This window comes from Emydura macquarii, unplaced genomic scaffold (genome assembly GCF_026122565.2).
Source record: "Emydura macquarii macquarii isolate MOO-44397 ecotype Brisbane River unplaced genomic scaffold, CSIRO-AGI_Emac_v2 contig_746, whole genome shotgun sequence".
In the NCBI taxonomy this organism is placed as follows: domain Eukaryota; kingdom Metazoa; phylum Chordata; order Testudines; family Chelidae; genus Emydura; species Emydura macquarii.
The window spans coordinates 1,656,801-1,666,977 of NW_027130883.1; the positions used below are offsets into that span (position 1 = coordinate 1,656,801).

General features: G+C 52.4%; 1 protein-coding gene across 1 annotated transcript; it reads right to left on the reverse strand.

The window, feature by feature from the left end:
- Positions 1 to 6,502: 6,502 nt before the first annotated feature.
- Positions 6,503 to 8,983, reverse strand: LOC137149473 (serum amyloid P-component-like). The gene is made up of 2 exons (XM_067542988.1): positions 8,739 to 8,983; positions 6,503 to 7,177 (listed from the first exon to the last, which is right to left on the reverse strand). The coding sequence occupies exons 1-2, from the start codon at positions 8,800 to 8,802 to the stop codon at positions 6,555 to 6,557; spliced, it is 687 nt and encodes a 228-aa protein (XP_067399089.1). The 5' UTR covers positions 8,803 to 8,983; the 3' UTR covers positions 6,503 to 6,554.
- Between the last annotated feature and the right edge of the window lie 1,194 nt (positions 8,984 to 10,177).

A 10,177-nucleotide genomic window follows, 5' to 3' on the forward strand; every position in this document is an offset into this window, starting at 1 on the left:
TTGCAGCCTGTGGTGTATTGAGGATCCCGGCACAGCCCCGCTGGGGATCTGGGCCATGTCCCATTGCATCAGTGGGCCGTGAAAGGCCTGGGTCCCTAATGTTCACAGGAGTCGGTTCTTCCTGTTAGAACCAAATAAGAGGATCCTGTTCTATATTAAACACACACACCCTGGAACCTCGCAAACAGTCCCCATTCCATGGTCTGTGCCAGAAATACTCCCTTTCTCTTCCTTGGATCTACATAAAATCCCTTAAACTAGTGTCAATTTAAGTGCCTTGGCCACTAAATTCCCTTTGTGGAGCCAGTTACACCTAGAATTCTGGTGCCAACTGTTGTCAGCTGCGTGTGTGTTCTTCCAGCGTATAAGCTGTCACAGCTCTGCGCAGATAACAGATACAGAAAACCACAATTGAATTACCCAATGAGACCAGGGATCCATTTCATTAATGAAGACACCAGGCCAGGTTTATTGCTGATGAAGCACAGTAAAAAGCGCCCCATACATGCTACAAGTACACTTAATACATGCATGCCTGTGACAATGGACTGGCTCAGTAAAAGGTGGGACTTTCCGTTTCTCACTTGGCCGACAAAGACACTCCCTTTGAGACCCTTTTTTATACACTGATACAAACAAGTTGTGTATTGCCCCGCCAACATTGATGGTTACATTTACTCTTGCTCTGGTACAGACCTGATAAAGGCTCATGGGAGGCTGTGATGGGATCCCCGAGGTGCAACCTGGAACTGTGGGACCACTGTGTCCCCTTAGCCCTCCAGCCTGGGCTGTCTTTCACAATGCTTTGATAGTGACAAGCAGCAAACCCATCCAGGCGCCAATATTGCCTAGCACAACAGCATGCAGAGCCCCACACCCAGCTACATTGTGTGAATGCTTCCTGAGTCACTCACGAATCACACAGAGAAAATCACCAGCCAGGTCCCCCCAGCTTCCCAACTGCACCATCTTGTCCTGGTCAAAAGCCTGACCAGTGTAAATTTATTTCCCAGTCTGCCCCTCCTTTGATGTGGAGAGGACACACACAAGCCTTTGTAAACAGAGCTGAGATTGCCCAAGCACTTCAACCAAAACACACTGTTTTAGGTAAAATATAAAACAGATTTATTAACTACAGAAAGATAGATTTTAAGTGATTTTAAGCAGTGGGCATAAACGGTCAGAGATAGTTACCAAAGAAAATAAAAGATAAGCGCACAATCTAAAGCCTTATTACACTAGTCAATATTTAGCTCAAGCAATTTTCTCACCCCACTGGATGTTACAGCTCTTAATACACAGGCATCTCCCTCAAGCCTGGAACCAATCTCCTCAGTTCAAGTCTTTGTCTTCTCAGCATCCTTGTTGCTTCCAGCATAGGTGGGGAGGAGAAAGGCCAGGGCATGATGCCACTGTCCCTTATTTTATATCCTCAGTCCATGTGACTGGAAAATACTATCCCAGATATGTTCTGGGGGCTTTGCTAAGTTACAGAGTTGAATAATCCCCCTGTTGTGGTCCTGTGCAACTGAGTCCTAGAGCTGAGCAGTCCCCATTGTGTGGTGCTTGTGCAACTGTCATTGAATTGTAAATCCATTGATTACAACTCTCCTGCTGGTTAATGGTCATTTAACACTGTTCTGTGAGTGGATCACCACCTAGCAATAGAGACTCTCAAACTTACGACACATTTCAGTAACAAACATACAGCAAAATCTCATAACTTCAAACACACTAACAAGATACATATTTGGAGAGAACAAAGGGTTTCAGCAGATGATGACCTTTCCTATGATATCTTACATGGCATGCTTTGTATGAAAAATCACAGCCCTATATGAATGATTAATAAGGGGGTTACAGGGTGCAGTTTTGAGATACAGTGTGTCACAGAGGAAGTGACAGAAGGGAAACGTGGTTGGCTCTGGATGCTATGCTGCAGTTTGGATACAATCCAGGGACAGGTCAGTCACCGTACCTTCCATACACTGTTTTGTGAGACAACATCTGAGCTGGTATAGCCTGGTCTCCTCCTAAAGGACTAGACAAGTTCCAAAGCTGACTGAGCTTGGCACTGATTGGACAGCCATAAAAAGACAGACAGAAGCAAACAAAGACTGCCAGATGGGCTGAAATGAGACATGATGGAAGGGGACAGCAGTATTCTCAAACTGACATCCTAGAGGCTGCTGGGGCCCCAGCAGTCCTGGTGGTGAGGGTCTGCTGTCCTCGCTGGACCCTTGCTATGGTCTCCCTGATTCCTAGGTCATTCACCTATAGCCTGGGTGTAGGGGAAAATCTCCTCAAAGTCTAGAGGCAAAGGCCTTATGCAAGCCATAAGTGAGTTCTGGTGTTCGCAGCCTTTGCCAAAGGCCTCCCCTAAGAAGTGTCCAAAAAGGGTGTGACCAGCCATCACCATCCCATCCCAGGGTCCAATCAGAGATGGTTTCTGGTCCCCCTTGATACAGATCTACTAATCCACTGCCCTGGCAGTCATTAAGATGATCCTGGCCTTGGGAATCTCAAACTATGGCTTTTCCAGTCCAAACAAAGTCCATTGACAAAACCTTTCGGATTCTGCTCTCTGCTCGTTTCAATAGTATGTTTACACAGCAGTGTGGTTATGGGTCAAAATGACTGTGGTGGCACTAGTACAACAAAAAGGGTTAGCACTGCTTCCAGGAACCTCCTACAAATCAAGATGCCCACCCCAAAAGAAGCAATACGATGAGGTGCTGGCACCCCCAGGGCAGAGGGGAGGCTGTGGGTTGTACTCTGAGAGAGACAGCACCTTCCCTCCACACTGCCTGAGGTGGGAGACTGGTCTGGGATATGCAGTGGCTCTGCTCTAGGATTTGGATTCTGTCCTTGGCTCTGCCAGAAATTGCCTCTGGACCCTCCCTGAGCCAGCTGAAATGCTAGGGGGCCGCCCGCTCTGTAGTTTGTGTCAGCCACACTCATTGCACAGCCCAGAGCTCCTACCATCCCTCCATGTGCCCCCTTCCCCTCCCCCTCCATTGCAGGGACTTCCTGCAACTCCCTCATACCAGGGGCTCTGTGTGGTCCCAAGCCCCTCCTCCCACTCCAGATTTCCCCTTCCCATAGCAGAAGCTGTATGTGACCTCCCTTCCCCTCCATGCCACCAGCATTTAATGCACCCCACCCCTGCTTCCCTCCCATGCCAGGAGCTCTGTGTGCCCAACCACCACGGCACCCCACCTCCAAACATGCACTGCCCCACCCAGTCCCAGTCATGGAGCTTTATTCTTTTACAGGAAAAGTTAAGCAAACAACCAGAACCCAGCCTTACAGGACCTGCTCCCAGGCTTCAGGACCAGCCCTCCCATGAGTCTCTAACAGCAGCTTCCTAGCCTCAGCCAGCTCTACACCCCACTTTCAACAGCAGCCACAGATTTGCTTCCCTGAGCCCTCCGCCTTGCTCTGGGGACTCCCCACCCCCAGGCATTAGCACCTCCTGGTGGTTTAGGACTGCCACAATCCTCCCTCTCAGCTGCCCACTAGCATCCCTTTATAGAGACAGGTGTAGCCCAGGCTCTTTAATTAGCTGCATTAGGTTCACCTGAGTTAGTCCAGAACAGCTGGGCTCAGTCTCTCCACAGAAACCAGCTCTTCTGTGACAGCCCCCCATTCCCTTTCCTCCCACGTCAGGGGCTCTGTGATCCCCCTTCCTTCTTACGAGTGTTTCCCACACCAGCGGACCCTCTATCCTCCTCTTCACTGATTCCAGGATTCCCCATTCCCACTCCTTCCCAGGGATCTGTAATGACAAGCCCATGAGACAGCAGCAGAGTTTGAACATGGGACTTTCAGATCCACGCTGCAGCCCTTTGCTCCCTAAGCGTACGTAGTGGGTAACACATTCTTTGCTGGACAACAGTGGCCCATGGTGACCCCTGCGTTCGCTTCCTGGCTCTGGAAGTGGTTAGAGCAGGGGCTGGAGGCAGGATGGCCAAACATAGAGATCAGGCGTATTCATGCCAAAAAGGAGACCTCGCTGCAAAGGTTTCCACAGGTCAGTTTGCCATCAGAAGGGGCCATGCTGTTGAAATGGGAACGTTTAGTGGGAACGTGTCCATTTCAACAAAACAGCTGAGAGAAAAGTTTCAAAATATTAAAAATCAAAATGAAAATATTTTAGCTCAGTTTGGCTTTTTCATTTCATTTCATCTTGACTTTTACATTGTATAATTAATATATTATTTATTATTTTGATATTATAGTACAATGGCTTGACATTTTCACAATGAAACAGTCCGATAAGGTCATTTTGATGGGTCCAAATCAAAGTATTTTAGAGTATTTTTGTTCTGCAAAATAGTCCGAGATTTTGAATTTTCCACCTGATTTGGGACAGTCAGGACAGAAATTCCATTTTTCAGCTAGCTCTGGCCTAAGGCAGCGTGACTAAGGGGATGAGACGGGGGTCTGCTGGCTTAGAACCAGGGTCTGCTCCCTGATATGTTCTGTGCAGTCACTCAGCTATCATCTCTGAAAAAGGGGAGCTGCTCCTGCCTGCCTGCCTGCCCTGGGGCAGGGGGATAGGACACCTTGAGCTTAATAATAAGGGTTGTAAAGTGCACAGAAATAGTGACAACAGAGAACAGAACCAAGAAATCAGCCTCCTGGCTTGTAGCCCAGTGCCCCTTCCACCCGGCGCCGGAGTAGTATCTCTTTACATGCATTGTGAGCCCTCTGCTGGAACTCACCATGTTCTATGATGGAGAAGTTGCCAGAACCCACCCAAAGCAGCAGCGCGCATGTGTGTGTGTTCGTATGCGCGTGGTTAGGCTTGACACATTTGTGTTATTTAGTAAGCTCAGTTATTTGCAAGCCAACAGTGCCCAGGTAGTTTCTCCATTTCCTTTGTGTTGTGTTAATGACCCAGCACCTTCCCCACCCCGCAGTCACCACGCTTTTGGTGTCCAGTCAGTACATATGAGTGGACACTGCCAAGTCCCCTTTTGGACTGGACTTTCTGGTCAAAAACTGGGCACCTGGCAACCCTAGAAACAGGGTGGAGAACTGTTCAGACCTCCCGTTAGATACCTGCGCAAGGCCTGGTGCCACATGCCCTCCGCTCCGCCCACCCGTTCTCTCCCTGTCTGGATGCTAAAAAGTGTTTAGAAGAGGTCTGAACACTGCACCCGCTTCGCTGGGCCCTGCATGGCACCGTGTGGGTTCCCAATAACCACTCTCACAGCTCAGCCCAAAGGGTTGTTTACTGGGGTTGGCAGGAAAGTGCAGGGAGCAAAGTACCTGGGACAAGGGCACAGCCTCGTCCAACACGGACAAACACAGTCATTTCGAACTGGGCCCGAGGCGGCCCAGTGGAGAGGCAGCAGCATAACCGTATCCATGGGGGTCCTTGGGCCTAGTGCCAGGGATGCTCCCCAGCCCACCCCACAGCAATGGAGACAGTGACATACACAGGCCGGGAACAACAGGAAATGCCTCCGGCAACCCAGAAAGGGAGCAGGCTGGACACAGGGAGCTGGGCTCTGCGTCTGGTCACCAGGAAGGTCCCTGGCACTGCCACAGCGCCAGTGTGCTCCAGGCACCTCACAGACTCAGGCTAGGCCCAAACTCCCATTGGTCTGAGTGGGGTTTGGGCACCTGACCCCCTTGGGCACCGTTAACCAGCCAGCCCTTGTCTGATTCTGCCGCCCAGCACCCCGGGAGGCAAGTGCTGCCCTCAGCACCTCGCAGGAGGGAAGAGGGAGGACCCAGGCCACATTCTCAGAAACTCATCACTGACGTGTGCCTCAGGGTGGCTGCCCCTCCAGGGGGACGGCCCCAGCCCACCTGGGCCACAGCCGGTGACACGGCCATTTCCAGGGGAGGGGATGAATTGAGCCACGTGACTAACCCGCCTCTGGGGGTGAGAGCAGGGAAGGCCGTGGCCAGTGGCAGGGTGCCAGGCAGAGCGGCAGCAGAGAACAGCCCCCTTGGGAAGGAGGGCTGAGCCCTGTCGGAAATGGTGTAAAGATGCTGCGGAAGACGTGCTGCAGGGACCCTGAGAAACCGGGGGGGGAGCCCGAGGGAGCGGCAGAGCGCTTTGCCTGCAGACGCATGGGGTGCTGGATAAGGCCGGCAGAGAGGCCTGCTTGTAGGTGAGGCCAGGGAGGGGCTCTTTGAATCCTTTGGCACTTTATGGCCATAAACCAGACCCCAAGAAGGGCTGGTGTAACTGGACTCACGAAAGGCTTTTGGTGAGTTATTGAGAGTCCAAGAGGAGAAACTGAGGCAGGGCACCGCAGAGCCATCCTTGGCCACCAGGGGGTGCTCTGGGAGGGCTGGCGGTATTACAGGTTGCATGGCAGGGGACGAACACCCTTGCACATCTGGCCCATTTGATTTCCCCAGGTCCCAGGGCCATGAGCCGAGCTCCAGAGCGCACCTGTCACTGTCCCATCGCAGGGCCCCAGGCCAGGCTCCCTGGCGAGTGGGTCCATTCCATTACCACAATGACACAGACAATCTCTTGCTTCATGCTCCCACTTTTCTGGTCCCACTAGCCGGGCAGTGCTGGGCGCTCAGTACAGTGGGAACAGGTTGGGTTTAATTACTACATAATCTTTGATTTCATAGCTCAGGGTTCTCCAGCCAAAAATGTGGTGAGGCGGGACCGTATTGTGCATGACAAGCCTAACTTCCTGTGGGGAGAGCAGAGCGCCCCACATGTACACATCTGTGATTTCCCCTACAAACGATTGGTTTAGGTTAAACCCACCCCCAGGGGAGTCCTGCTCCTGCCCCAGGATGACCACACCCTGGGTACCGGTGGAGTAGCCTTTCTTCAGACCCTTCCTGGGTAAGGGGTTCCCGTTCACCCACAGCTCGGCTATGCCGGTGGCAGATTCCCAGCTGGCGCAGACGTGCTCCCACCCGGGGCTTGTGCCTGTTTTTTCAGGGACTTTGAAGGTCACCACATCCCCCCCTATGTACAGAGAACACTCCCCGGGCCTGGGTTTGAAGAGGAGGATCTCGTTGTCCTTGTCCTTGGTGGCATAGGAGAAGAGGCTGTAGGTCCGGTCCAGGTCGCTGAAGTATCTCAGACACACGGTGACGTTCTGCAGCGGCTGCTCCAGACTCGGCTTCAGGATGACGTGGGCCGTTTTAGACGCCTTCGGGAACACGAACACTTTGCCGTGTAGATCTGCCAGGGAGATGCGGGTGGCCGGTGAGGCTGGTTTCTGCGCCAGAGTCACAGCCCAGATCTTGCCCTGACCTGCCCCATCAGTGCCCCAGGGCTGGGCAAGCCTTTGGCTGGTGGCCGGGCTGCCCTGCCAGCCCCGTAGGAAGCGAGATAGTGACTCAGGAGCAAAGTGTTCCCCACCAAGGCCAGCATGGAGCTGGGAGGGATTGGGGAATGGGGGTGGCCCCCAATGGGTGATTGGGAGAGGGGGGATGGAGGGTACTGGGGGGAGATTTGCGTGAGGGGTGAAGGTTCCTGGGGGGTGGTTTGGGCAGGAAGTGCGGGGATGATTTGGTTGGGGAGGCTGGGGGGTGGTTCGGGCGGGGGCCCCGATGCCTGGCAGTCAAGAGAGGGCACTTGTGCTCTAGCACGGTCCCTGTGTCAAAGACATGGGGCCAAGGGAGTGCCACACCGCTCGTCACCCTGAGCTGAGGGTCCGATTTTGGCCATTTCCAGGGAAACTGGCGGGTCCCTGCAGATTGTGCCTGAGTCTGAGCCTCGCTGGCTGCCTGGAAAAACAGCAGTGGAGCATGTGCTGGGGTATGCAGACCCCACAGACCAGGAGGGGTGAAGCGGAGCCCTGGGCCCGTCCGCCCTGCCCCATGACACCTGGGAGAGGTGCCCAGGGGCAGAGTCCAGCCAGGAGCTGCTAAGCCAAGAACCTGGGAACTCTGCCACTGCAGAGACAGCTTCTCCCAGCACCCAGGCCCGCTGCAGCGGAGGGGCTCAAATGATTGAGAGTCCCAGTGCTCAGCCCGGCATGCCCGTGCCCCACACACACGAGGGGCAAGCTGGGAAGATGGTTTGGAAGCTCTCCTGCATGGAATCATAGAACAATAGGGGTAGAAGGGACCTCTAGGGTCAGCTCATCTAACTCCCTGCCAAGATGCAAGATTTGTTGTGCCTAAACCATCCAAGCCAGATGGCTACCCAGCCTCCTTTCGAAAACCTCTAGCGAAGGAGCTGCCACAACCTCCTGCGGCCGTCTGCTCCAGTGTCCTACTGTTCTTACCGTCAGGAAGTTTTTAATCTAAATCTGCTGTGCTGTAGTTTGAACCCATCGCCTCTTGTCCTGCCCCCTGTGACAAGAGAGAACAACTTTCTTCCATCTTTTTTATGGCAGCTTTTCAAGTATTTAAGGACCAGTCTCACGTCCCCCCTTCATCTCCTCGTTTCCAAACTAAACATACCCAGTTCCTTCAGCCTTTGCTCGCTTGCCTCTGGATCCTTTTTAGTTTCTCTACATCCTTGCTATATATTGGTGACCAAAACTGGACACAGTTCTCCAACTGAAGCCTAACCAGTGCTGAGTAGAGCGGTACTATCACCTCTCGTGACTTGCACGCTATGCTTCTGTTAATGCAACCCAAAATTGCATTTGGTTTTTTTGCAGCCAGATCGCAGGACCAAGGGTCATCTAAGCCCTAAGGGTCATAAAGCCAGCTAAAGCCAGCTGCCAGCCCCATTCTTCTGCCATTTCAGCCAGGGCTAGGCCCCCTGGCATGGCTGGTTCTGCCCCTACCTGTCTGGGCGACAGCTCCCAAGAGGCCAGTGAGGATAAGGAGCCAAAGCTGCTGCTTCTCCATGTTCTTCACCTGCAGAGCGACCCAGAGGGGAGAGTCAGAAGGGCAGGAACACGGAGAAGGAAGATGGGAGACCCTGGGCTGCTCTGCCCTGAAACCTGCCCCTAGGCAATTTCAGTCCCCAAGCAGAGGGACCTGGGAGGGCCAGCCCTGATTTATATCCCCAGCAGTGATAGCAGCAGAGTCAATATTCCACTATTTGCAGGTTGGGTGAAGTCAGAGCTGCAGGTGCAGGGGGTAGGTCTGGGAAGTCACGAGGCAGGTGATCGATGGGAGTTATTCATTAGAGCTGTACACAGGGAGCCAGCCGCAGTTTCAATTCAATAGCTTCTCCAGAGAGGGGACAGGCTGTTCCTGGAGGCGGGTGGGAGGGGGTGGAAGAGGGAGAAGGGCTCAGCCAGCCACATACAGCCATGCAGGGTGCCTGGGACAGCAGTGGCTAGCCCCGGGCCAGAGCTTTACAAAGCCTCCAGCTATGGTGCCCTCCAGCCCACCTTGGCTAGGGGATGGTCTCCAAGACAGTGGCTTTTGAGGCATTTTAACCTATACACCTCAGGAGTAATTTGAAACCTTTGCAAAAGAGCTTTTTTTAATTCCGAATATTTGAATGCTTCCTCAACTGGCATTTCATTAAATACATGCAAAGCTTTACCGGACAGCTTTGCACTCAGTGTGGGGACTTTCTTGTCCTCAGGAATATTATGAACCTCACATAGCCTTTCAAAAGTAGTAAGGTATTCTTCAGTACAGTCTGTTCCCTTCCATGCAGGACACATCTTGTCCAAGCTGAGGGTTCCTTGAATGGAGAGAGACTGGAGGGTGACACTGGGATCTGTCCATGTTTTTCCTTCATATCCAGATTATATCTCCTCTGCTTTTCCTTTTCTAGGTCTTCTTTCTCTTTCAGCTCCATGGCTCCTTCATGGGCAGCAGATTCTCTCTTCTTTTTGCTTCTCGGCCTCTAGGGCTCGCCAGTGGGCAGTTTCCTGCTCTTTGATTCTCATCTCTGCTTTCCACTTTTAGCGTTCACATTCTTTATCTCTTTCTTCTTTCTCCAATCTGGATTATTCTAGTTTTGCAGGTGTTTCGCTGGTGCTCAGATTTGTGCTTTACGGTTTCTATTTCCCTTACCCCAAATCAGCTAACAGAAAACAACAAACAGTAACCTCTCTTTGACTGCTTCTAGCCACCACACTTGAGACTCACTTAAAACTGCGACACTGGTGCATCAAGTGTAAACTTCCTTTAAAATCATAAGCTGTACATAAGCCCTGCTTGCTGCACCACTGTGACCTACCAGGACACAATCCAAACTTATGAGCAGCTGTGTCACCCCTGCCCTGCAACCTTGGGTGCCTTCCAATGCCTTGCTGAAGTA